General features: G+C 53.8%; 1 protein-coding gene across 6 annotated transcripts in view; it reads right to left on the reverse strand.

Annotated features, from left to right (window-relative positions):
• The window catches only part of PIK3R6 (phosphoinositide-3-kinase regulatory subunit 6), a 52,105-nt gene that overhangs the window by 7,678 nt on the left and 17,511 nt on the right, over positions 1-26,916 (reverse strand). For 3 of the 6 annotated variants that reach the window (XM_027131039.1, XM_027131037.1, XM_027131042.1), the window contains exons 4-19: positions 22,476-22,559; positions 21,783-21,874; positions 21,045-21,113; positions 20,447-20,579; positions 20,233-20,302; positions 19,052-19,235; positions 14,115-14,280; positions 11,922-12,020; positions 10,406-10,829; positions 9,975-10,053; positions 9,229-9,351; positions 6,449-6,559; positions 5,110-5,200; positions 4,751-4,821; positions 3,954-4,044; positions 2,643-2,758 (exon numbers count right to left, since the gene is read on the reverse strand). In XM_027131039.1, the coding sequence (XP_026986840.1) occupies positions 2,643-2,758; positions 3,954-4,044; positions 4,751-4,821; positions 5,110-5,200; positions 6,449-6,559; positions 9,229-9,351; positions 9,975-10,053; positions 10,406-10,829; positions 11,922-12,020; positions 14,115-14,280; positions 19,052-19,235; positions 20,233-20,302; positions 20,447-20,579; positions 21,045-21,113; positions 21,783-21,874; positions 22,476-22,559 (2,003 nt within the window). Of the gene's footprint in view, positions 1-2,642; positions 2,759-3,953; positions 4,045-4,750; positions 4,822-5,109; positions 5,201-6,448; positions 6,560-9,228; positions 9,352-9,974; positions 10,054-10,405; positions 10,830-11,921; positions 12,021-14,114; positions 14,281-19,051; positions 19,236-20,232; positions 20,303-20,446; positions 20,580-21,044; positions 21,114-21,504; positions 21,645-21,782; positions 21,875-22,475; positions 22,560-23,775; positions 24,678-26,916 lie in introns of those variants that run through there. The other 3 variants (XM_027131041.1, XM_027131038.1, XM_027131043.1) reach the window with 3 other exon arrangements.

A 26,916-nucleotide genomic window follows, 5' to 3' on the forward strand; every position in this document is an offset into this window, starting at 1 on the left:
ATAGGTGGAGGCTGGATCAGATGATCAGGGAACATCTAGCCCGCTCCTGCTGTGGGCCATTCCCACGGTGGGCGCTGGAAAGACGGAGATAGGGCCTGAGCCACGAGATCACGTCATTGACAAGTTTTGCAAATGCTTCAGTGGCTCTGTCCCCAGGGCTCTGGGGAAGCACAGAGGTGGAGTCCCTAGCTCTCCGGGGAGTGGGGAATGGGGAGTGTGGTGGAGGAGGTGGAGGGAAGGGCCTCCTGGGGGAGATAACACCTGAGTTTCATCTTGAAAGAGAAATAGGGGTTATGAAAGGAAGATGGGGAAGAGAAAGGGAGGCACGGGGTTTCAGGCCAAGCAAAGTGCGTGAACAAAGGCACAGAGGAAGGTCTGCCAGTACACTTCCAAATGGAACCGAGCAGTATACTACGGGACCTTCCCCGGACAGACGCCTCCCCCACATCCTCTGCTGTAGCTCCTCTCCGAAGTACCTAGATAACAGTATCTGATGCACATTTCCTGAGCTGTTTTACAGATGCTAAAACCACCACCAAATGGAAGAAATTAACTACTTGATGACCATGAGCACGGAGCCCCCAGACCTACTGGCGCCTAAGGATTGATAACATTAACCGCTGTGACACCACCCTGTTACCTCGCCATCAGCCAATCAGAGAGCTGTGCACCAGCTGATCACATGCACTGGGACGCCCTTCCCTCACCTGGCCTTTAAAAGCTCTGAAACCCATCGGGGACTTTGGTGGTTTTGAGCACCAGCTGCCCTGGACTCCTTGCTTGGCACCCTGCAATAAACACTGCACTTTCCTTCGCCACGACCCGGTGTCAGTGTATTGGCTTTGCTGAGTGCAGGCGAGAGGACCCAGGTTTGGTTCGGTATCACAGATACCCCCGTGTAAAGTGCACGCAGGGGTGGCCAGGGTTGCAGATGGAGAGAAAGCGGAACCAAGCTATGCAACACTGAAGTTTCTCAGCCCTTCTGCCCTGGAGAGTAGGAAATGGTCGAGGGATTTTAAGCACAGAGTCATGTGTCCGAGTTCTGTTTTAGAAAGATCATGCAGGCAAAGGTGTGGAGGGTGGATTGCAGGAGTACTGGAATGACATCGGGGAGACCGGCTGGGAGGCTGTAGTGTTTGTCCAGAAGGGGGTGGATGAAGGTCTGGCCCAAGGGTGACCAGTTCGTCCCAGGAAACCCCTTAGTCCCTGGCAAATTGGGACAGATGGTCAACCTCACTGGACCACAAGAAGGAGGATGGAGAGGAAGAGAGAGGTGTGAGAGTGTTTGAGAGAGAAAACCAGTGGACACGGGGAGGTGAGAAAGGGGAGGCATCTGAGCTGACTCCAAAGTTGCCGGGACAGGTGACTGGTTAACGATGGTCCCGCTGAATGAGAGACAAGACACAGGGGAGGAGGGGATGAAATAAAAACAGCCGCTAATACATATATAGCTGTGACTTGGCCAAGCACTCTTCTAGAAGCTTGACACGTCACCATCATTTAATCCTCACAACAACCGGACAGGTAGGTACCATTACTGTCCCCGTTTTCCAGATAATGAGACTGAGGGACAGAGAGCTGGAGTGTCTTGCCTAAATCACGTAGCTCGTAAATGACAGCTCAGATCTGAGCCCAGGCAGTCTGGCTCCAGAGAGCTCTTAACTACTAGAAAGCACTGGCTCTGGTTTTGAATATCTTGAGTTTGGGGTGTCGTGGGACACGGAGGTCATGCTAACTTAGTTGAATGCAGGAGTCAGTCACTCAGGGATGAATGTCAGAGCAGGAGATAAAGGTTTGGGCACCCTTAACAACTTGGACTAAAGCCATGGACGTGGTTTTGAGAGTCCAGGGAATAAGAAAAGAAGTGGGCCATGGACTGAAGTGGAGAACAGTGGCTATTTAAGGAATCGGCTTAGGAAAAAGAGTCCAGAGAAAAGGGCTGAGTGATGCCAAGGCTTGGGATGAGGTGGAAGGTCACGGCCCTGACCTCGTGGATGCAGGGTATCGCGGAAGCACTCAGACACCTGAGCATCAGACCGAGTGGGTGGCTTGACCTAAAGGTAGTGTCTGCCTGACAGGCGATGTGGGGAAGCTGAGGCTGTCTTGAGAACGTGGTTCAGGTATGATCACGGGCTCCAAGCCCAGCCGAGTAGGGCAGTGAAGTCCAGAGAGGCCATCAGATAGGGAGAAAATGGGCGGGTCCTATGTCTGTATCAATAAGGGACTCTCTATGAGTATCGGTAAGGGTTAAGGCAAAGGGCAAAGGGCGGCGGTAGGGTGATGAGGTTGAAAGAGCTGGTTTGATGTGGTCAAAGGCCGGGCCATTGCTGTTTGGGAGTCTAGCTGCTGTGTGCAGGGGACGCCAGAACCCGGGTGCATTTTGCACTATCTGGGTACGTCTTAGTTCCTCAGATGGTCCAGGTGGAGGTGGAGGGCGGGGCCTTAACTCTTCCAGTGCCTTACTTATGCCAGTTGGTGCTCAGTATTTCAAACAGATTGACTGGAAAGCAGATTCTTTCCAGCAGGAAGACCCACTTCAACAGCAAAGGCTCAGAAAGGCTCAAGAGTCCATTCCCCCTTCGCTGAAACCCTCCCGCTGGGCTCCCCGCCACCTACCCTGCATGAATCTCCCCAGTACTTACAGAGAAGGACCTTCCTGCCAAGTTGGAGGTCTTGACAACCTCTGTCACGCTAATATTCAGGCATGTGTGGTCTGTCTCGGGAGCAGCAGTTGGGGGGCAGTGGGTGGGCCCTGAAACTGGGAAGAATGAGATGGTGGGTGAGGAGCTGTGAATGGGCCTCTAGGGAAGGAGGGGAGCTCGAGACTCCGCCTCCCAAGAAGGACACGAACCCACCTTGACTACTGCCCTGCCCCCTTTTACCCCCTCCCCACACCCTGCGCAGCCCCTACTTCCTGACTCCGCCTCGGTCCCCGCCAAGCCTCAGTTCCCTCCAGATCATTGGTCTCCGTCCCCTGGAGAATCCACATTTCTATATCCTGAGGCATAGCAGACATCACCAACCTAAATCCTTTCTTTCACCTTCTCCTGTACCCGTTTCCAATGGGAAGAAGTTCTTCCGCAGCCACTGGGCATGCTCAGAATGGCAGGAACACCTAGCCCAGGATGGTGTGTAAGACAGAGGGCTGTAGGAGGGCATCTGTCCCAACATGTCGAGAGCATTTCTTTGACTTTCCTCACAGCGTATAATGTGTCAAAAACCATTATTGTGTGACTGCTGCCCGGCTATACCCCTCCCTGCCGACGAAGGAGGGTTCTTAGAGATCTAAGAACAGTTCGGATAGGACCGAGTGATGGAAAATGTGGAGGAGATTCAGGAGTTAGAGCGGGGGTGGATGGGGTGGGAGTTTTGTAAGGGAAACAGAAGAAATCAAAGTTTAACAATAGGGCTGACGCTAGTTTACCGTGTGCACGTACATTAGCATCTTGTCTCTATTTTAGAAATGAACAAACAGGTAGAGGTCACAAGTAACCCGAGGTCACACAGATGGAAACGCGGCAAAGCTGGGCTTCGAAGCCTGCCCATCTGGTTCTAGAACCTGTGCTCCTGCCCCACTGCTCTGTGACCGCCTCTTGTCTTAGAGCTATTGCCAAAGTCACACGTCTCCTTCACGTACAGGAGGCCACGTACACCCCTCTGCGTGGTCCCTCCACCTTCCAGCTCAGGCTCCTCCGGCGGCAGAAGCATCACCCAGCGCTGCTCGATGCTGACCAACCTGAAGGCCAGGCGGGTCCTCGCCCGGGCAGCCTGGCGCCCAGCTCCGGGCCCAGCACGGGTAGGAGTTCGACCACGTTCCGTGATCCCAGGGACAGGGAGGGAGGCTCCTTCCCCTGGCTCAGCCCGTCTCCTCTCTCTCCGCCCTCTCTCCTCCGCGCCCCTGCTTTCCCGTGCGTGTCCTTCCCTGTCTCTGCTCTGCGTGCCCAGCCCCTCACCTTCAGTGTCACCGGCTGGAAGGGCCTTTAGGACCAGCCCGGTGGCCCGCAGGGAGACGGTGACCTCTCGGGTGCGGTGGCTGAGCAGGGCCTGGGGAGGGGGATGCGGGGACGGAAGGGGGTCCTCAGGACAAGGTACACGACACCACGTCAACAGTCCTGCTTCTGTCCCCTTCCCCCCATCCCCCGCTTCCCGCCCCTGCCCTGAGTGTTGGCCGTGTCACTAATGTCCAGTAAGGAGCTAGAGGATGCAGGCTCAGAACACTCAGCCCAGGGAGCCTTCCAGACCAAGGACTACGCCCCCATACATCGGGTCAGCTAGAGAGGAGGGTATTTTATTTATTTATTTATTTTGCGGTACGCGGGCCTCTCACTGCTGTGGCCTCTCCCGTTGCGGAGCACAGGCTCCGGATGCGCAGGCTCAGCGGCCATGGCTCACGGGCCCAGCCGCTCCGCGGCATGTGGGATCTTCCCGGACCGGGGCACGAACCCACGTCCCCTGCATCAGCAGGCGGACTCTCAACCACTGCACCACCAGGGAAGCCCGAGGAGGGTATTTTTGAGCAAGGGGACAGCGCCTTGTTCCTTAGGTCAGATCGCCTCCTTGGCTATGTGGAAGGCCAACTGTAACCCCCCATCCCTGCAAAACTCCCTGGAGGCTGGGAAACTCTGGGGGCAGCCACGAGAAAAGGGCAGAAGTTTCCTCTGGCTCTATCTGCTCCCCCTCATGTCCCTGACAACTGCTTCCCCCCAGTTGAACCTCCGGGCCACCTGCTGACCACGCCACACACACTGACCTTCTGGTAGCGAACGGAGAGCTCAGCCCCTGGGCCCTCGGCCACGCCCCTCCTCCGGGGTGAAAGGCTCTCTGCAGGGGACGAGAAGAGGCTGAATGAAGGCGGGAGGTCCCCTTCCCTCCCGTCCTGGCTCCCCACCTCCCTGAGGTGGAGCGGAAGCTGCATCTGTCCCGGGATGGAAAGGCAGCACCCTAGGGGGGCCAGGCTGCCCTTCAGTAGGGCAAAGCCCCCCGGTATTCAGCAGAGGTGGGACGGGGCTTGGGGGGAACCATTAGGTGAGAGGTGGGGGGACTTTCTGGAAGTGGGCCTTGAGGAGCTGAGCCAGGGCAAGCTTTGGGAAAGGGGAGACAGATGCCCACCTCTGGGGAACTTGGAGTCCTGGATCTTGACTTTGAGCTCGGTGAGGAAGATGTCCTCTGCAGGGTCCTGGCTCAGGTCACTGAGGAAGATCTGGAGGGAGGCAGGGAGGACGGAGGCTGGAGGAGGCCGTCCCCAGCAGAGGCAGCTCCCCCCAACCCGCGCAGCCCGGGATGCAGGCTTCTAACCCAAGTGCCCACCGCCGCCCTCAGATCCTCTATGGGCCGACTTCCTTGCCCTTATCTTCCCCTATCTTTTAATTTATTTTTCTACTCATTTGAATTCTCACAGGAACCCTGTGGTGAAGATTATTCCTATTTTAAATGGTTGCCCCATCTCCTACATTGCACCTGCCTTCCAGAAAGGAGAAAGGCTTGTGCCAATTGAGACAGCCCCACCTTTTTTTTTTTTTTTTTTAATATTTCTTTCTGCCTTTATTTAGGCTGTGCTGGGTCTTAGTTGTGGCACGCAGGATCTTTAGTTGCGGCCTGCAAACGCTTAGTTGCGGCATGCGTGTGGTATCTAGTCCCCTGATCAGGGATCGAACCTGGGCCCCCTGCATTGGGAGCGCGGAGTCTTAACCACTGGACCACCAGGGAAGTCCCTATTCCCATTTTGAAGATGGGGAAAATGAATGTTAGAGAGGTAGAGGTACCGCGATCCCACAGTGAGCAGGTGGGGGGACCAGGAGGCAAAGCCATGAACTTCTTAGTACCGCACACAGGCTCTAACTTTCCACCCACTGCACCCAGCCGGTCCCACACTGACCCGCTCTTTGGTTTACACTCACACACACACTCACACACACACACACACTCACACACACACTCACACACACACACACTTCATGGTGTTAATAGCAGGACATTCAAAGATAAACAAAGGACAGTCTCTTATCTCAGGGGACTCAGAGTCTTGGTGGGGAGAGACAGGTGTCTGCAGATATACGACAAAGTGGCAGTGAGGTGTCAGAGGGATGCCCAGGGCATCACAGGGGCACCCAGGAGAAGCACCCAATCGGGCTGAGAGGAGCAGAGATGAGGGCAGTTTTGCTGTAGGACATGAGGGCTAGCAAGGATGAAGGAGAGGACGTGAGGTGAGGGAGAGAACCTTCCACATGAAGAAGACCTGCTTCTGCTTGAACCTGAGGCCTTAGGAGTTAATAATTATCTGACTCATCCAGAGAGTAAGAAGAGAAAGTTAACAAGCAAGAATGTCTGGATGAGTTTATGACTTGCATCCTGGCCCCCTGTTTCCCTGGAGCCAGGGTATTTAGGTTGTGGGGTCCTGGGGTCCAGCAGGCTGCCATGGTCTCCTTGGAGCCCCGGGTGGGAAGCTTACCTTGACTGCGTAGATCTGGAAATAGATGGGTTGGGTGCCCATGCGAACATAGTAGGTGATGGCATCCAGGATGAAGGGGTCTACGGTCTGGGACGTGTCCAGGGAGAGAGGCTGTAAGTGAGGGAGAGGTACTGTCTTCAGCCAGCTTCCTCCATCCCACTGTGGGAGCTGACTCTTTCTTTTCTTTTCTTTCTCGCCACGCTGCATGGCTTGCAGGATCTTAGTTCCCCGACCAGGGATTGAACCCGAGCTCTGGCACTGAAAGTGCTGAGTCTAAACCATTGGACTACCAGGGAATTCCCACCACTTTCTTAACAGAGAAACTCCAAAGCCCCCACGTGCCCTCTGTGATACACGAACCCAGCTGGTCCTTCAACAGTCCAAGCCTTTCCGACCACCTGATTTCTGCTCCTAATCAAAAGATGACTGTCTAAATCCCCATCTCAGGGACTCTGATTCACTTCAATCACACACAGACATATTGGGCAGCTCTGTGTATAAGGCACTGTGCTGGGTGCTTGGGGTAGACAAGATGCTTGAGAATGTAAGTAATGATGAGAGACACTGGAGTGGGTTCTAGTTTGCATTAGCTACTCATTAGCCAGGTAAGCTTGGGCATGAGAGCTGGAACCAGATGATCTGATGTCTCTTTGAGTTCTTGTGGCATCTGACTATATTAATAAATGAGCTAATGTTTACATGCTATTGGGAAATGACTAGTGCCGTGTCCTACAGGCCTTCCCCAACCCCATACGATTATAAAGCATAATGGGTTTTTCAGGTAAACAGAACGTCTATATAATGTCTGATAGTATCAGAGTTGGAAAGCAGCTCAGCGTATTTCATCCATATCCAATCTTATAATATCTCTTCTAACTTTCACATCTGGTCTATTGAAATCTCGCTCCTTTCAAAAAGCTCGCACTGAGGAACTATGCACTTATTCTAATAGTGCCGCCATTGTTCACACTATTTCCATTTTCTTCATGTGGAAACTGCTTTTGGAGTTAAGTGTAAGGGTCACATAAATTGCTAATTATAAGGGGAAAGAGAGCAGGGGAAAATAAAAATCCTACCTGTGTCTTGGCAGGGAAAACAGCTACCAACAAAGGAGTATAAATGAGACCCTGCATCAGATGTTTCTCCTGTTAGTATCCTCCAGGTTTCGAGGAAAAGGTATTTTAATACCCAGCTAAACAGTCTTTCATATATAGGCAAAGACATTTTCAGATAAGTAATAATTCAGAAAAGATGCCTATCTCCAATATCTTTATTAGAATATAAGAAGATGTCCTAATCAATCAGGCAATGAAGCAAAATGTGGCCAGTTAGAAAGTAATTATGTAAAAATCAATAACCTCCTTTTATACTAGCAGTGACTACTACCCAAATATAATGGGAGAAAAATCCACAACTATAAGAAAAAACCGTCAAACATAGGGAATAAATTTAGCAGGAAATGGGTAAAATCTATATGATGAAAACTGTACAACTCACCTGAGGGAGATACAAGAAGACTTTAATAAGTGAAGAGTTATATCTCACCCCCAGAGAGTGTAACATAATGTGCTAAAGATGTTAATTCTCCCAACTTCAATCGAGATCCCAAGGGAATTAAAAATAAAACTCGACAAAGGGATTCTAAAATTTATCTGGAAAGAAACAAGACTTTCCAATTCCAATTCTGGAAATTCAATTACTCTTGAATGAGTAATGGGGTAGATGTACCGTGCCAAACATTGACATTAAAAAGTGCTAATTTATACAGAAATGAATAGATGAATCAGAAAGAATAGGTATCCAGAAATCAACTCAAGCATGTGTGACAGTTTAGTAAATGATAAAAGTGGCATTTCAAATTGATGGGGCAAGATGGTTTACGCAATAAATAGCTTTAGGACAACTGGCTAAACACTTGGAAAAAATAAAATTACATACTAAAATTAATGGCAGATAGGTTATTTACATGTAAAAATTGAGACCATAAGATGGTTAGAGAAATTATCAGTAAATATTTACTTAATCTTGGAGTGGAGCAGGCCTTTCAAAGCATGGCTCCAAAGGGAAAAATCATAAAGGGTAAAAATATTGAAATTCTGTAAGTCAAAAAAAAACCCACTCTGACAAAATTGTTAGGCAAATAAAAAAGTGGGGGAAAATGTCTGCAGCACATATGACAGCAGAAAGGGAAGGCCTTTCAAATCAGTAAAAGATGATCTCTCCTTGCCCCCCAACCACTGCCTGGGGTGGGGGATTGGCACTATGGCTTGTGGTTAAGAGAACAGGCTCTGGAATCAAGCTGCCTGATTCCAAGCGGGACTCCTTCTGTTTCTTTGGGCAAGTGACCTAATCCCTTCGTGCCTCAGCTGCTCGATCTGTAAAATGGGGATGCAGTGGCAATAGCGCCTGTAGACAGACAGGAGTACCTGGTTGGTAGGGCTGCTGCGTATAAGTGCTTAGAACAGTGCCTGGCATGGGGCAGTGCTCAGGAAGCATGAACTGTTGCAGTTGGAGAGAAAATAGCACAAGAAACTCACAGAAGAAGGCATATAATTGGCCTACACACTTAAGAATGTTTTACTTTATCTTCTCCATAGCGTTCCCGTAGGTGCCTGGTACGTGCTCCGAGTGAATTCCAGCCACTAGCTGGTTAGGGCTCCTCTTCTGTATTCCTTCCTGCCTCGCCCCTCATGGGGCTCCCTGGGCTGACTCTTGAGGCCAAGGGTCAAGAAAACACCCCCTACCACCTCCCTGCCGCCCTCCTACCCTCGCTGCCCTACCATCTCTGCCAGCTTGTGGATGGCGGGGCACAGGGTGTTGACGATGCTCTCATACCACGGGTCTGCGCGGCCCAGGAACGCAGCCACCTCTCCGAGCTCCGAACGCCTGGATGCTGTGGGCTTCTGGGGACAGAGGGACAAGGGGACAGGGCAGACCCGTCAGGCGCTCTCTGGCACTCTCTTCCTATCGGAGGGTCCCCAGGTACCAGTCCCGGGCAAACTAGCTCTGGGAATATGGCCAAATCACTCAACCTCTTGGGGCGTCGATTTGTGAAGACTTGTTTTACACCTGAGATGAAGCTGGAATCCCCTTCCCTGAGGATGCCCGCCAGGGACACTGAAAAATGGTCATCAGCCTTTAAAGGGGAGAGACAAGTATTGCCTTGAATTTAATGCTTTCCAATCAGAAGCAGAGTGGGCGACAGAAAAGAAAAATTGCCGGTACGGCTTCATTCCCGGCCCCCCCGGGAAGGGTGGTGTGTATGTGGCTGAGGGGGTGTGTGTGTGACAGAGAGCCCCGTTTGAGAAGCTTGCCATTAATTCCGTTAGAAAAGCAAAACGATGCTCCCAGTGAGAGAGCGTCTCTCTCTGGCCACGTGCAGCCCCCAGGGCCCATGTCTGTGGCTTCTGGGACAGAAAGCCTCCAGGTCTCTCCCAGCTCCACATCCTAAGGAAGAACGATCCCAGTTCCCGCTCCTGACACCTTCCATCTCTTCCCCCACGTCCCCCGCCCCCCCTCCAGCCACCTCAGATGCCAGCACAGGGATGTAGTAGAGCTGCAGGCTGAGTCTGGGGGTGAGGCAGAACTTCTGGGTCTCTCGTTTCCTGGCAAGGGGGAGCAGAGCACAGGCATGAGGGCAGGGGTTTTGACTTCAGACAGACTTGGTTCCACATCCTGGCTCTGCTATTTATTATCTCTTGACTCTGGGCAATTGACCTACTCTCTCTGAACCTCTGTTTCCTCATCTGTAGAATGGGTGCAGTAAAGCAGGAAGCACAGTGCTCCGTGGTGGCCGGGTGCGGGGGCAGGGGGATTACTGTGCACCATCCTCTGCCATCCCAGCCTGGTCTCGGCCTCCTGAGCGCACCCCCCCCCCCCGCACCCTTCCATCCTTCACTAGCACAGGCTGGGCCCACCTGTGCCCCGACCATCCCCAGCCGCCCCGTGGGGCCCTACCTGAGGCTGTGGTAGGCCCGGGCCAGACGCCCCAGCATCCGGTCGTCCCCTAGCACCAGCACCCGGGCCGTGTGCAGCCGGGAGACCCCAGGCAGCAGCCCCCTATCCCCGCTGGGCCTGCCAGTCCTCTGGTGCAGCCCCGGGGGTCCATCCCAGCTGCCGGGCATCAGGATGTCCGGGGGCCACACCCGCTTCTTGATGCCCCCTTTGCGCTTCAGCCTGGCTCGCTCCACCTCGGGGCTGCCAGGTGTGGGCGGCTCGTCGGCCCCCCACGGAAGGTCCCGCTCGATGCCGCTGTCGGTGGACAGCATGGACGCCCGGGCCAACTCCCGGTCTGGCAGGAGGCCCTGCAGATCCAAGGCTTCCAAGTCTGCACTGAGGCGCAGCTGGGATCGCGGGCGCAGGAAGAGAACCAGTTCCTTCCCTGGGACGCGGAGACAAAGGGGACCATCAGGGCGGAGAGTGGATGCGAGGCTGGCAGGGCCCCACCCTGGCAAGGCCAGTGGTTCCGTGTTTCCCACACACGGTTAGCTGAACAGAAGCCCCATGAGATGCTCCATGAAGGAATAGAGGTTCTGTGGCCAACAGAGACTAAGAACTCCACACACTCCTGCCACAGGTAAACATTTTAAAGGCTCTGAGAAGTCCTGTAGCTTAATGCAGTGCCTCCTGCCTCTAGAGCCCTCTTCTCTATATTTGCTCATTAGCATCCTCCATTCTCCAGCCCCCCCATAGTTTCCCCCGGGACACAGATAACAGAGCATCAGCTCCTGGCTTTTCTAATCGACCTTCATTTTATTGCTCCTGAGGAAACTGAGGCCCCCAGGGAACTGCCGTCCAGGGTGACCCAGCACGTGAAAGGACACGTGGGCCTTGAACCCAGTTCACCAGTCTGGCACGTCCCACCACAACCTGCCGCTCTATCTTCCCCCCTCCCTTGAGAAGAGCCAGGGGGACTGGGGGACAGACATCAGCGTGGAAGGGAAGTGTGGCCCCCTCCTGCTCTGGAAACCATAACTTTTTTGTGCCTGCCTCCTTCTTGGGGACGTGTATTGTCTGTTGGCATCATCATGGCATGTGACACTTTCTAGACACTTTCTAGACACATGTGGCCAGTGGCTAATGCACGGAGTGTTCTGACATAGAGCAAATGCATCCTCTTTTCAGATGCTGCAAACAACTCAGGGAACAAGGAGCACACACAGACACACACACAGCAGATACACAGGCAGACACACAAAGATACACACAGGCACACACAGAGACACAGACGTAGACATACACACAGATACACAATAAATATACAGAGATAGACACACAAACAGTGCACACACAGACGCAAACATGTAGACACAGACACACAAAGACACCTGCACACACACCAAAAGACATACACACAAACACACACAGATGCACAGACACACACACACACACACACACACACACACACGCACACACGCATACACCACTATTTCCAGCCCGCTCCCCCAAGAGGGGTCAAAGGCACTGCACTTACAGAGCTGTTCCTCATTGGTCCACAGGTGGAAGGTGATATGGGGGCTGGGCAGAGGGATGCTTGGAAGCCGGTCCTGGGGGGGCTCACCTGAAGGACAGGCTGTGGAGACCATGCAGGAGAGGACTGTGGGATTCTCCTCTGCCCTCTCCCCACCCCCAGCTCCTGTGTGGGGCCTATGGGGGTGGGTGGCAGAGACCCTCGCCCTCCCATATCTGGCCCTGTCGAGTTCCTCTGCCTCTCTGCCACCATCAGCTCATCCAGGGCCTAACACCTGCCCGAGGATGCCTAGCGGCTCCCAGTTTCCTACAAACTTCCTAGCTGGGCCTTCAAGACCCTGCACAAGCCAGCTCACTGCATCATTCCCAACCTTTTCTCCCTCCCCCAGCCCCGCTGCAGCCATGCTGCCTTTCCCACTGTTCAGAGACATCCTGGCCACATGCAGACCAGGGGAAAGGCCTCCGTATTTCTCAGGGCCTCCTCCAGGAGCCTGCACACAGTAGATGCTCAATTAACGTTTGCTCCTGGTGCTGAAAAGAGTCACGGCCAAGTACGAAGGGCAGCAGGAAGCCTGCATCCAGGGGAGAGAGCAGGGCCAGCCAACCCCCCTCTCCTCCTTCCAGAAGCCTTCCTGACACTCCAGCCTGGGAGTCATCCCCTCCCCAGACCTTATTGGCGGCACACTGGGCACACCTAACATGTAGCCTTAGGATTTAACTTCCACATAGCACAGCTCCCTCCTGAACAAGGCTGCAAGCTTCCTTAGGGGAGAGCAACCCACGGTCACTGAACACTTACTACTGTTCTCACCGTGCCCACAGTGCTATCGTCTCACCAGGTCCTACCAGCGACCCTGGGGCACAGGTAATATTATCTTCACTATAGAGGAGGAGTTGGGGCACAGAGAGGTTAAGTAACTGGTCTGAGGTCACACAGTAAGTGGCAGAGCCAGAATTTGAGCCCAGGCAGCCCGGCTACAGAGTCCATGCTTTTACCCATGACAGGGTGCCCATAACCACTGTCCCATGCTGCCTCCCAGCAGCAGGGGCTCAACGGGGGTGCTGGCTGGCCATTAAGATGCGCAGGGCAAGTCTGGGCGGGAGGCAGGTGCCTGGATGTGTCTGGGATGGTGGGGGCAGCCCAGAGTGGTCTTGTCCTGCCCACGCAGATTTACTGCTGAGTTAGCAAGTGGTACCCAAGGAGAGCAAAGCCAGATTTGCCCCAGGGTTTGGCCCAGCTTTGGGAGGGGACAGGCTTCATGAACAGACATTTCCACGTGGCAATCAGAGGCAGTGTAGAATATTAAAGCAAAATAAGAGGAGGCTGAGAAGGAGGAGGAAGTTTTAAGCAGGTGCCCAACCTGCCTGCCTCACCCTGACTTCGGCAGTCTCCACCCTCCCTGGGCTGCCGAGGTCAAGCCCAGGGAGGGCCGGCACACTGGCCTCTGCCCGTGGTTTCCAGTCCTCAGGCAAGTGCTGTGTACCTACGGGTGCACCGTGTGTTCAGGGCATGCAGGCTGACAAACTCCACGGGTGCTTTGAGTGGCCATGAAACAGGACACAAATCAGAACCGTCCTCCAGTAGCCAGAAAATATATGTTCCAGACACTTCTCTGGGCTCTTTGGAGTTTCTGCAACACACACGGGCTTGCTTCCCATCAGTGTATGGCATTGTCTTATAAAAAGGCAAGCAGAAAGGAAGCGTTGGAATAAAACTCTGTGAGACCAGGTGTAAGTGATGTAGATGCTCTTTAGGGAATCCGTGGACCATTGGATCCCTTGGTTACTATAGTATGGTGGTTAAGAACTAGACAGCCTGGGTTTGAATCTCAGCTCTGCTACTTACTAACTGGGTGATCTTGGGCAAGATTTATAGCCTCTTTCTAACTCTGTTTTCTCACCTGCAAAATGGGGTTAATGCTTTCTACCTCATAAGTACTGTGAGGATTAATTGATTTAATATATGTAAACTGCTGAGAACAGCAACTGGGGTATAGTAGGTGCGCAGTAGGTGTCAGCTGTTATCATGACCCTAATTACCCACCTTCTAATTAGCCCGGGACCTTCAAGCTCTCGGGAGCCGCTGTGTGTCCCACCCCGCTTCAGCCACGCGCGCAGACTCTGAGCAGGTACAGCGCTGGTCTCTGGCGCCCCCTGCAGGGTACCCGGACCGCAGCTCACCGCGCCTGACGCTTACCGCCGCAGCGGCCCCTCGCGGCGGCCGCCGGCCCCAGCAGCGAGCAGTAAATCTCCTCCAGCCTCTCCAGGTGGCCCTCCCGGCTCGGGCTGGGCTCGCTGGCCATCTGCTCCACGGCTGCCACCACGGCGTGGAAATAGTGCTCCAGGGCGCGGGGGGAGCTGGTCTGCGGGGAGGAGCATCAGAGCTTGAGTTCCGGCTCTGCACCCACCCACCCCTGCTCCAACGCCAAGCCTGCAGGTGCACGGAGAGCCCAGTGGCACCTCCCCTCTGCCCGGGACTCCGGCAGGAGCTTCCCCATGAAGGCCTTCCCACGTCCAGGGCTCCGCTCCTGCCCTGCCATAGCTGCTGCCCGATGCCGCCTGCAGCGGGGGGTCCCCTCGGCCCCTCACACCGTGGTGCGGGGGGACAGCTGGTGCCCGGCAATGTCGGGAAACCCGGGGGAAGGGATGGCCTCTGGCGCCCACCCTCCTTGGGATGTCACTAAGTATCTGGATCACTGTTCTGCCATCACTCGGATGTAAACTCAGGATGGTAGCGGTTTTGTCTGTTTCATTTCCAGCTGCACCCCCAACACCTAGAACATCTGCTGGCTCATAGTAAGTGCTCGATAAATATTTGTTGAATATTTCCTAAACGTCTGTCACTCCTATACTGCCTTGACGTACCACCTATAAATCATTATTTTTCTTTAAATCATTGCACTTTTTTGGTTCAAAATTATTTCAAAAGCAAATTTTATATTGCTGCTCTAAGTAAAACGGCTAGTGTCACTTGTCATAAACAGAAAATAACTAAGATGAAAATAATGATCACAAAACTCTATTATTAAATTGTAGCCAGGTACTATGGCCTGCCAAGGCTTTAGAGCTGGAAGCTTGCTTTTTCTTTTAAAAAAGGCAGATTAGCAAGTGTTCAAGAGGTTAAGGGTAACGCCCCAAGCTGAGCCTTTCTCCTTAACGCAAACAGGTTTTGAAGAGCTTCTCACTCTTTGAGTTTCACCATGCTCTCCAGCACCGAAGGCTCCTGTCTCCACGGGTACCTCTCTGACACCTTGAGAACTCCCCTGGATCACTGATCTCTGGCTGTCTCCCCTCACCCCCACTCACCACCAGCTAATCCCAGCTCATGACTGAGGATGCGGGGCCCAAACAAGTGACACGGGCAGGCACAGCAGGGCTTGCTCTGATCTCTTTTTTGCGCTAGGGGTCCGCTGAGCAGGGTCTTAACTTCCTGGGCTGAGGGCGAGTGGGTCATTCTGACCAGCTAGGGCTCCAGTAAATATTTGCTGAATGACCAGCAATTAGAGGGACAAGGAATCAGAGTTGGAAGGGGCCACGGGGACCATCTCGTCTTGTTGCTTCATTTTATAAATTGATTATAAGTGAATTAATTAAATAGTTATCAAGTACCCACTAGGTGCCAGGCACTGTTCTAACTGCTGGAGTACAGCAGTAAACAAAACAGACAAAAATTCCTGTCTGCATGCAGCTTATATTATAGTGTATCTCTTTGTGTGTGTGTGGGGGGGGAAATAATAAACAAGATAAGTGAAATTTATAGTAGGATAAATAACAGTAAAGTGATGAAAAGAAAATAAAGCAGGGAAGGAGGATGTGCAATCTGGGGGAGGGGCTGAAGTTTTAGACAGTGAGACCAGAGGAGCCTCACTGAAAGGTGACTTTTGACTAAAAGTTTAAAGCAAGTGAAGGGTCGAGTCATGTGGGTACCTGCCACGGGGCAGCCCCACCTGGACACCATCTCTAGCATCCGGAACACAGAGCAGAGGGTCCGAGGGCCGGGTTGTCCCAGGCTACCCTCCCAGTCTCGAGACCTTGTCAGATCCTGTGGACATGTGGGGAGACTAATCTACACTCCCCACCTCCTAACTGGGCCTCGGACCAGGCCCTCAGCAGACAGGAGGTGGGCTGGTGGCTAGAAAAGGCCTAACCACCAGACCATGGTTGGCTGGGCCACTTCTCCCAGGCCCCACCAGCCCTCAAGCCAGCAGGTATGACAGGGAATGGCATCCCTCAAGCAGAATTCCAGATAAGGAGGCTGGTCTCAGGGGGCGGGGAGCCCCAGGCCGGGCTGAGGTCTAGGAGCCCCAAGCACCCAAAAGGGGGGGGGGGTGCCGGGGGGACCACTGAGGACCCCTTACCTCCAAGCTTCCGAGGGTCTCTAACTTCAGATCAGTGACGCATTCCCTGGGTCTCTCCTGGCTCTTCTTTGGTCCCTCCCACCCCCCCAATTCTCTTTTCACAAACATGGAGACTCAGCCGTGAGCTCCGGATAAAGCGAGGTAGCAGAGGGTGCATAAGATTTTGACTATGTTTAAAAAAATACAGCTTTCACTTTCAGCATTTCTTTCTTCTATAGCGAAGTAGTGCACGCATCAGACCCATTAATTCAGCCCTGAACCCCACCCCATTCTTGGCCCAGCACCTCCCAATCCTGTCCCATTCCTCATGCCCTCAAACCCAGCCCAGCCTCACTCTCAAGCCAACCCCTGAACTCCAGACACATCCAACTCGGGGATGGAGTGAGGCTGGGGATCCTCTAATGCCTGCATCACTGAGAAACAAAAATCAATGCGCTTAAGACGTTAGGGAACTGTTGACCAAAACCACCCACTTGGGCCAGGCACGATGATCACCGCTTGCCTGAGCTGTCTCACAACAGGAGGTCCCGAGAATTCAGGAGGGGCCAAAAGAGGGAGAAGATGACCAACCTCCCAGAATCCTTCACACTGGACTCCACCTTGGCTGAGAGATACGCCACCAGGAAGGACCCTGAGTCAGACTATGGACCAAGCAAGATGATTGGCCAGAGACAACCCGGAAACTAACCCCATCACCACGAAACCCGAGCCTGCGAGCCACGTGGCGGAGCAGTTCCCCTGGGTTCCCTCACCCTCCTGCTCTCCGCCCGGGAAACCTTTCGCAATAAAGTCTCTTGCTTTGTCAGCCCGTGTGTCTCCTCGGACAATTCATTTCCGAGTGTGAGACAAGAGCCCACTCTCAGGCCCTGGAAGCGGTCCCCCTTCCTGCAACACTTACATGTTTGGCATTGTTGTGTGAAAACGGCGCCTTGACCGTGGGCTGTTTGGTCAGAAACAACCTCCAGAGCCGCAGGTGGCCACACAGGGGCTGCCGGGTCAGCTGACAAACTCTGGTCAGGAAGGCGACTACCCTCCTCCCTTCCCGAGAGCCACGGCCAAGTGCAGGGAGAGGGGACAGGAGCCCACGTTAGGACAGACACATGAGACACGTTAGGGGCCATAGGTGCCTGTGCTAAACCCAGCCTGGGGCTTAGGTACGAGTCCGGCGGGGAGGGGCATTCCTCCATCACGCGTCTGTGTGCTGTGAGCCCCCAAAGGGGCTGTTATGGAAGGAGGGATGTCCCGGATGGCGGCATGGGGGAAGGGAGTCAAGAACCCTCAGTGGGTCCAAGCAGGTGGGCAACCACAAAGGAATGGTGGGGATGGTCCTTTTAGAGAAAAGGAATGACAGAAAACGACCAGCATGGTTTAAGAAGGAACCCAGGGCTTCCCTGGTGGCGCAGTGGTTGAGAGTCCGCCTGCCGATGCAGGGGACACAGGTTCGTGCCCCGGTCCGGGAAGATCCCACATGTCGCGGAGCGCCTGGGCCCGTGAGCCATGGCCGCTGAGCCTGCGCGTCTGGAGCCTGTGCTCCACAACGGGAGAGGCCACAACAGTGAGAGGCCCGCGTACCGCAAAAAAAAAAAAAAAAAAAAAAAAAAGAAGGAACCCAGCCGCACATAAAAGACACCCATCAAAGGAAGGATCCAAGACCTAGGGCTCAGGGTGTGGAGAATTCCATATGGAAACAAGAGAAGGAAGAGCAACGGCTCCAGTGCATTTTGATGAGCAAAGCAGGGCCTGAGACTCAGGCTGGAGAAAGGACAGACACCCACTTCCTGGGGCAGGACGGGCAGGGGATCGTGGACCCCTCAAGGGCGCGCCCCGTTCTGGAGCCGGCCCCTCCTAGGGCACCACAGCCCTGAGCGACCCTCCGACCCCCCTTCCCGAAGGGCAGGCCCCGTTCTGCCTACTGTGCAGACTCCGACTGGCATCCTCCCCCACCCAAGAAATCCAGCGCCTGGGGCCACCGCGGCCAGAGAATCTGCAACCTTATGCAGTCTTGGCTGTGGACAGGGGTGAGGCCGAGTCAGAGAGAAAAGCTAGGAAATAGGTGGGCAAGTGTTGGAAACAAACTAAATGCCCACAACAGGAGCAGGGGATAAAGAAATAACAGCACATTCACGAGAGAGAATTCTCTGCACCAGCGGAAGCACATGATTTCCAAGGAAAATATTTCCATATGGCATATTTCCAGTGGCAAGGAAAAATAGATATTACATTTATGCACATAGAGAGGCAGTATATAAACTGTATACAGAGTCTGATAGCTCAGTTGTTAAAAAGGAGTGGGGCTGCGGATGGGGCTGGGAGGCGATTGAACACAGGCTTGAAGTCAGATAGACCTGGGTTCAAATCCAGGCACAGCCACTTCCTATCTGTGTCACCACAGGTAGGTTACCAGCTTCTCTGTGCCTTTGTTTTGGTAAGTGCATCCATTTCACAATGTTGTGGTGAGAGTTTTTTAAGGTGATACCTATAAAGTGTTGAACACGGTGCCTGGAACACAGCAGACGTTCAATAAACAGTGGCTCTTGTGATGATCACTGTCGATATTATTCAGGAAACATACCAAATGTTAATTGCTAATGTGTGTGGGTAGAGGGGTGTGAGTGATTTGTATTTTCTTTCTTGGCTCTCCTGCATTGTTTTTCAAATTTTCCTTAGTGAATGTGTCTTTATCTTTGGTTTGGGGAAAAAGGTGATGTGGAAACAGGAGAAGGGGGAAGCCCAGGAGAGTGAGCGCTGGTATGGGGGGGCAGGGCAGTGACCTTACCTGAAGCTTCCTTTGCAGCACACCTGCCTCGCAGGCCTCCCCCAGCGCCGCCTGCAGGGCGTGGGAGACCACGTGGCGCATGCAGGCCTCTGGTGTCTGCTGCCCCTGGGCCGCCTCAATCTCCAGCAGCAGGGCACTGCACACGGAGGGAGACACCAGCTCAGGATCCACGAAGAGGAACACTCTGAGGGCAAAGGTGGGGGGACCGGGAGCTGATGACGAGGACCACGGGGAGAAGGGCCACCCTCAGAGCCTTGCAGCACCCGCCACCCCCAACCCCCAAGTTATTTACTTCCTCCAAAAACAGGAGCCTCAAATTCAAAATTCTATTGGGGGACAACACTAGGGAGTGGTGGGGATTGCGGCAAAGAAGAGCAGGCACGGCCCTTCCAGGGGGGCAGCTGGTCCCTCTGGGTCCCTCTCATGTCTAGGTAAGTTCCAGCTGAAATGCCCCTCCCTCCCTCAGCGTCGTGGCCCGTTGACCCCGTAGCCCTCTAGGAGGGACCCTAAATCCTTCCTGCTGAAACGAGCTCCGAACCCTAAGTGAGCCCCTTCTTCTCTCATCCCCCTCATCACAGCAGAAAACCAACCTCACCCACCCTCTCTTCCATACTCAACTGTCATTTCAACCTCTCCAATGCCAAGTCCTCCGGATCCCTTCCCCTCCCTGCACCCTCCACGAACACAGAGCCCCAGGCTACACCTTTCAGTACCAGGCGAGCAGAGGTACCTGCAGGGCAGGAGGCTACGCACCCCCTGCTTCACCCCCGACTCCATCAGCCTCTCTCCCCAGCACGAGCAGCGGACGTGTCCTCAGTCTTACACACACACAGATGAAAGACCCCAGATCTCGTGGTGTGACTGTGGCCTGAATTACTGGTATTCTAGAGGTGCCTCTGGCTGCTTGACGCAACACCATGGCCAAGGGCAGAATGGAGGTGGAACCATGGATCTGCAGAATGGCCCGGTGCCCGTGTCCACGTTCTGCATGTGAGCGGGCGAGCTCTGAATCCAGCCCAAGAAGAAAGTCCTAACTGCTTTCAGGGATCTCCAGGGAAGGACACGCCCTCTCTACCCTGAGGACGTCCCGCTGCTGGACAAACGCCATGGATGGGAGGGGACGCTCCCCACGCAGACTCCTCACTTGTCCTGCGGGCAGCACCCTCGCTGGGGCCACTCACCTCTCCCGGTAGGGGTACAGCTCACTCCTCAGGTTCTGCTCGGCAATGACCAGCCTCTGGTACAGTGTCCCTGCGGGGCAGACCACTTCAGCCAACCAGCGTCTGAGTCTCTGACCCCCATTCCCTACTTTCCCAGAAGGTGCTGGGGCTTTTGAGCTCCCTGGAATCCTGGAGAGGAAGGCAAGACCTTGGGCAGAGCCGGATTGGCTCTTACCTGGGACGGCCGTCTCCGTTTTCAGCCTTATGGCGCAGTCCAGGGCGATGGTGCAGTAGGGGGCGGGCAGGGTCAGCAACCTCGTGCAAAAGGCATAGGTTCTCCGGTGGAGCTCCTCTGTGATGCCCGTGGCCTGGGTGAGACGGAGGAATCAGGGTGCCCGGAGCCCTAGGTCTCGCAGGGTCCTGGGTGGTGCGGGGTGATGGGGGGCGGGGAGAGCAGCCAGACCTGGGCTCACACTCTCTCCCAATCTACACCTTCAGCCTCTTCTCCCAGCATCTTAAGACATCTCCCCTCCTACACCATGTTCAGGCCTCTCAAGATGGAAACTCATCCCCATCCTGTTCTGCCAGCACATCAACTCCCCTCGCAGCCCTTCTGCTCTGTCGGGGTCGCAAATCTACCGCCACTACCTCCCCAATTTCATCTCTTCGTGTATCAGGGCGAGGGCAGGGCTATGGGGAGAAGCCAGTTAGGGGCAGGTGCTCCTCGAGCTCCTCTAGGCTCGCTCACCAGGCAGAGACCGGTCGTCTCCTGAGTGTCCAGCCCCGTCACCCGTGGGTCACCCCGACCCCCTTCACCCTCAGTCCCCGCTCACCTTAGTGAGCACGTACATTAGCGTGTGCAGCAAGGGGATGATGACATGCCGGGCGTCCTCACTTTCTGCCTGGAAAACAGGAGATCACAGGACATGGATGGGGCGCACAGGTGCGGGGGGTCGCAGGGGTCTTGCCACATCCTAGCAGGAGATGTGGTGGAAGGCAGTGTCCCAGCAGGCCGAGGGGAGTGGAAAAGGGCCACAGCCTGCCCTGGTAGAAGAGCGGGGGTGGGGGGCACAGGTGCGGGAGCCCAGGTGTGAGGGCGTGTGGGAGGGGTGCAGGGAACTCCCTGAGGGAGGGGCGGCACTGACTCAGGGCAGGAGCTGGTAGCAAAGCGACAGGTGAGGCACCAGCTTGGAGGCTCCCCTGAGTGCAGCGTTTCCCAAACGTAGAGCACTGGGTGGTGTGGAGGGTAATTACGAGGATAATTTTGAACATTTTTACTAGTTAGGCATTTACGTTTCCAGGTACTTTCCATTTCTGTCCAGTGATACGGGTTTTCCATTTACAGTCGTGTTGTAGAGATCCTTTTTGAAAGACGTTAACTCAGGTCAAAGAGTGGGAGTCAACGTAAAGATTAAATTGCTTATAGCAAAGTACTGGAAAGGGAGAAATACGGTAGAAATCAAACGACCAGAGTGTGTGAGACGCGGGGTGGATGGGCCCGAGTCCCCGGCGGGAACGGCCCCTCTTCCTCTCGTCCCTGTCTGCCCCCTGCCCGAAGCCCGAGGACTCACCTTCTCCAGTTCTCTGAGCAGTATGCGGACCAGTGCCGGACTCTTACCAGGATCCCGCTCGACCTTCTTGTGCAGGGACCATCTCCACATGCCTGGGTCAGGAGAAAGGGGTGTCCAGCCCAGCCAGGGGGGAGGGGGGTGGCCTCTGAAAGGAGACCCCTCTGAGCAGGACTCTGAGCCCTGGAGTCCCAGGTCTGACCCCCGCCCCCACCGCCAGGTGCTGGGCTCCGCGCCCATGGGGGTGGGTTTCTCTGATCTGCAGGCCCCATGAGCGGTGAATTCCCAGGGCAGAAAGGAGGGAGGCGGGACGCTAGCGGGGACAGGTGTGCGCACGTGGCTTCTGGAGCAGCGATGTTAACAGCTCAGCACCCCGAGCCACGTTCCTGGGAGTCATGCGGGCCTGGAGTGCCAGGGGACTTTTATTTGCAAGGCAAGTTGGAGAAGGCGGTTAAGAAAGAGGGCGGCAGACCCCCGATGGGCTGTGCCACAGTCCCTGGAGGGTGAGCCGGGGGCAGAGAAGACCTTCTGGGTCCTTCGGGCTCCAAGGATTCCCAGGAGGACGGGGGCTTGGCGGAAGCCCCTCATTCTGTGAGCTCCAGGCTGGGGCGCTTTCTTCCCGAGAACACGTGGGCGGAGTTGGCTGCGCGGGGGCGGGGGAAGCAGAGAGAGCGGACGATGCCTGCCGGCTCTTACCTTGGTTGCTCGGTAGGGCGGGGGCCGGGGCACTGAGCTCTCGGAGCACAGCGTGCACGCTCCGCTGGAGGTCCGGATCCACATCTGGGAGGCAGGGTGGGGAAGCTTTGAGGCCGGGAGCCCCTGGCCTTACCCTCGCTCCCACCTCCACTCTCCCTGAGAATGTCCTTAGCGTCTCTCTGAGCCTCAAGAGGTGCCCGGAAGTAATCAACTTAGAGCTGGCAGCCTGCGTCCCGGCCAGGACTGCAATACAGCCTTTCAACCGGCATTTCTCTGTTCTTTGTAAAATCCACATTCCCCAGAGGGCGGTACGTACATTGCCAGTGACATGCGAGACAATTTTAGACGGTACACGGATGATTCTAAAATTTGAGTAATTATGCACTTATTTTAATGTATAGAAAAAAATATATAACTGGTTCCTCAACTCGTATGAAGCTAAAATTTAAAGTCAATTTAAAGAAACGTATCAGATAGATACCAGGAGGTGACAAGAACTCTCTCCCTGACCAAACTTCACTCGGGGTCCTCAGAGCCCTGTTCTCCACTAGGCCCTCAGCGTAGCCCCTGTCCTGTCTTTGGTCTCCAAGCCCAGTTTTAGCAAGGATCCTGCTGTCGGCCGATAGAAGTCCCTCTCGCTGATATCTGACCAAGCTCTCTATTCCCCACCTTTGATGTGTAAGTTCTTGACCTGTGTCCGGCAAGAATCCTGTTAGGTCACTTTAGGAAGAATCTCCCACCCCTGAGGTCCCCTCTTAGGAATTTCCCATCTACTGACCCCTCCCTCTGTTTGTTGGCTGTAAATCCCCAGCTGTCTTTGCCTTATTCAGAGCAGAGGCCCATCTCTCTCCTCTATTGCAATAATCTTGAATAAAGTCTTCTTTAGGGTTTAACAAGTGTCAAAATAATTATTTTCTTTAACAGCAGAGCATTGACACTGCAGAGCTGTGGAGGTGGGTACACGAATCAGGAACTGACACTTGGAAAGCACGGTAGCCGTGAAAATGCACCTCACTGATCTCCCGCTACAACGAGTGTAAGAGCTTTGTGCTGTTGGGCTGTGAAATCCATCACCTCCTGCCGAGGCCACACTTCCCAGCCAATAGGGGCAGCAGCAGGAACTCTGCTCGGGTTCCAGCTCGGGAAGCTTTGTAGATGGCTGACTCTGTGGCTCAGGGATTCCCCAACCCAAGACCCATCCGTCAGTCTAGCACATTTCCACCCATCCCTTCCTCCCTTCCTCCTTCTCTCAGAGTTGGATTTTCATCACAGTCTGGGCGCTCGCTCTCCCAGCTCTCACCAGCTCCCTCCGTCTCCATTTTCTGTCCCACAGGCGTTTCCCCACATGAAGCCTGCATGTCTAATCTTGTCTCACTATCTGCTTCTTAGAGGATCTGGACCAACACAGGAAGTACGGGAGACACTCCCTGTACCATCAATTCCCCTTTATGATCAGCTCCAACCAAGAGGCTGTTTTTACAGGCGAGGGTGCAGTCTCTTGTTGTCAGACAGTACAAACCACACGCCTCAGAGGTTCCCCTTTTGCCTTGGCGGTCAGGAAACTTACAGCCAAACTGGGGCCCCGTCTCAAAAATCAGCTCATCTCAAGTGACAGAGACCTCTCTCCTTTGCTCCTTTTCAGATGTGCTTGCTTCATGATCTACTAAACATACATCTTAATTGCCTCAGATTCCTTTGGAAATAGGTCGGGTAGAGAGGACAAATCTAAAAACCCAGCAGGTTGCAGCCCAGGAGTTAGAACTGGTTTAGGTCAAGGCACCCCATGCCCTGGTGCTCATGGACTGGCCCTTCCATGGCTCTGGCGTGGGCCCTTGTACGTCTGCTGGGGCCACCCAGCATCTCTGAAACCCTCACTTTCCTCCTGCCTCTCACTTGTTCCCCTGCCCAGACCAGGTCCAGGTCTGAAGCTGAGTCTCCTTCAGGCTCAGAGCGGGCAGGGAGTGGGCAGGTGTTACAGCGCACGTTTGCCCACCCGGCCACTCTGGTGGGCAGTGCAGCATCTCCCAAAACTAGCAAGGAAATGATTTAGCCTGGCAAGAAGTCTTGTCACAAGCCATCCTTCCATCTACCGAGCTCCACCTGGCATGAAGATAAATGAGTTAACGCAGGGTGGGTTATTAAAAAATAATGCTATGTCCTGTTTCTTCGTTCCTTCTTTCTTCCTTCTCTCCTCCCTTCTTCTGCCCACCTTCCCGCCATGGACTACACAAAAGACTTAAAACTGTGATAACTGTGATTTCCTCCCTGCCCCCTCATTAGAAGGGCAGCCAAACCTTCGTCTTCTGAGCCCTAGGTTCTCCTGCTTTGCAGAGGGAGCTAAGTTTTTATGTTTCAGAGAAAAATGGAGAAGTTAGACTCTGCCAGTAGCCCCGGGAGACAACCCCAAATAAACTTTGTTTTCAAAAGTCTGGGCAGCTGGAACAAACTCTCAGGCTTTGGTCCACATCTGGCTTGCAGACGTGTCTTGTTTGGGCTTGTGGAGCGTCTTGGAAAAAATTTTAAAAATGAACTAGCCGCCAACATTCACAAATGAGGAGATTTTGCATCAAAGTTCGGATTTCTGGCATCTCCTGAAAGTCTGTCGACACTGGGCGTGCGTTCTTCTTACATGTGACAGTGATGGGGCTGGGGAGCAGCTGCCCCTTGAGACAGGGCACAGCTCCCCTAGGGCTTCAGAGTGGTCGCTCTCCTTGTTTCCCTCACTTACGTCCTCTCCCCAGCCCCTTGACTTTGAGACCCCTGGCTGTCTGATTGAGACAATCAACCTGGATTGTCTCCAACGGATGGGGGTGAAGGCTGATGCTTTTAGTTAAAGAGGGGAGTGGCGATTCAAGGGCGGAAGCTTGGATTCCCAAGACTGTGAGGGTACGAGGGTTATGGGGACCCAGGAAGGAGGAAGACCAGGGTTGGCTGGGACATAGCTGAACGGTGGTGGCAAAGATCTCAGATGAGGGCAGCTAAGCGCTAAACTCTGTGTGCTTGAGTGCCACTGCTGTGGTCTCCTGGGCCACCTTTGCCAGAGCACAAGAATGTCCCCAGAGGAGCCCCCTGTCTCCTTATGGACCATGCAAGCTGTTCTGGGGGCTGTAGCCATAGTGGACTGAAGACCACTGACACTTCCCATCATGCAGACTTTGTAACCCCTGGCCTTCTCACAGGATCCCAAGGAGAGGAGGGGGGTACCGCAAGTGAATGACATTGGAATTTGTACGGACCTTGGAAAACAAGAGCTTGAAGCTGGATTGGATTTGATTAAGCCAAAGAAATAATATTTCTCGTGCCTCAAGTATCTCAGGGTCGTTTATACATGATATGCAATGTCTAACGGAATTCTTGGTCCAGAACACCCACTAAATAAATAACATTCATTATCTACTCCTCCATCCAGGAATATGATATAACTATCAGGTATCCAGATTACTATTAATACCTAACATTTAAATAGCACTTGAGGGCTTCCCCGGTGGCACAGTGGTTAAGAATCCGCCTGCCAACGCAGGGGACACAGGTTCGAGCCCTGGTCCGGGAAGATCCCACATGCCGCAAAGCAGCTAAGCCGGTGCGCCACAACTACTGAAGCCCGCGTGCCTAGAGCCCGTGCTGCGCAACAAGAGAAGCCACCACAATGAGAAGCCCATGCACTGCAACGAAGAGTAGTAGACCCCGCTTGCCACAACTAGAGAAAGCCCACGCGCAGCAACAAAGACCCAACGCAGTCAAAAATAAATAAATACATTAAAAATAATAATAACATAAATAGCACTTGAATGGTACACGTGTAGAGAGTCTTACGTAGGCGTAGCAAGACAATGGTACGTGTTCATCAAACCAAGTTCATTTTTGTCGCAGGTAGATGAGAAGACTACATTTCCCAGGCTCCCTTGCTGTTTCACAGGAGCCATGTGACTGAGTTCTGGCCAATGGCACGTGGTAGAGGTGGTATGTGCCACCTTCAGGCGTGGCCATAAAACCCTCCACCCTATCCTCCATGAGCTTGGAATATATATGTGGAAGATGATGGTGCCCTGAGAGGAAGGAAGCCTCTGTCCCTGAAAGACTGTAGCCCAGGTTGGGTGGTGACATGAGTAAGAAATAAGCATTTCTTGTGTTGATCTACCGACACTGGGGTCATCTGTTACGGCAGCCACTGTTCTCTGACTCAGGGACACACAAACTGTGTGTGTTGTCTCACTGGATTCTGAGCAGAGCCCTGTGAGTTTGGCAGAACAATTACTGTTCTCCCTGTTTTGTGGAATCTAGATTGAAAGTCACCCCATCTCGCCTCTCCAACCACAGAAGGTCAGACCCAGACGGACCTCAGAGGCTGGCTCTCTTCCCATTTCACAGAGGGGGAAATGAGGCTCAGAGGGGAGAGGGATTTCCGCAAGGTCACAGAGCTTTTTGTTGGAGCAGAGCTTTC

Source organism: Aethalodelphis obliquidens, unplaced genomic scaffold (assembly GCF_003676395.1).
Source record: "Aethalodelphis obliquidens isolate GAN/ISIS:26980383/991018 unplaced genomic scaffold, ASM367639v1 scaffold38, whole genome shotgun sequence".
Taxonomy (NCBI): domain Eukaryota; kingdom Metazoa; phylum Chordata; class Mammalia; order Artiodactyla; family Delphinidae; genus Aethalodelphis; species Aethalodelphis obliquidens.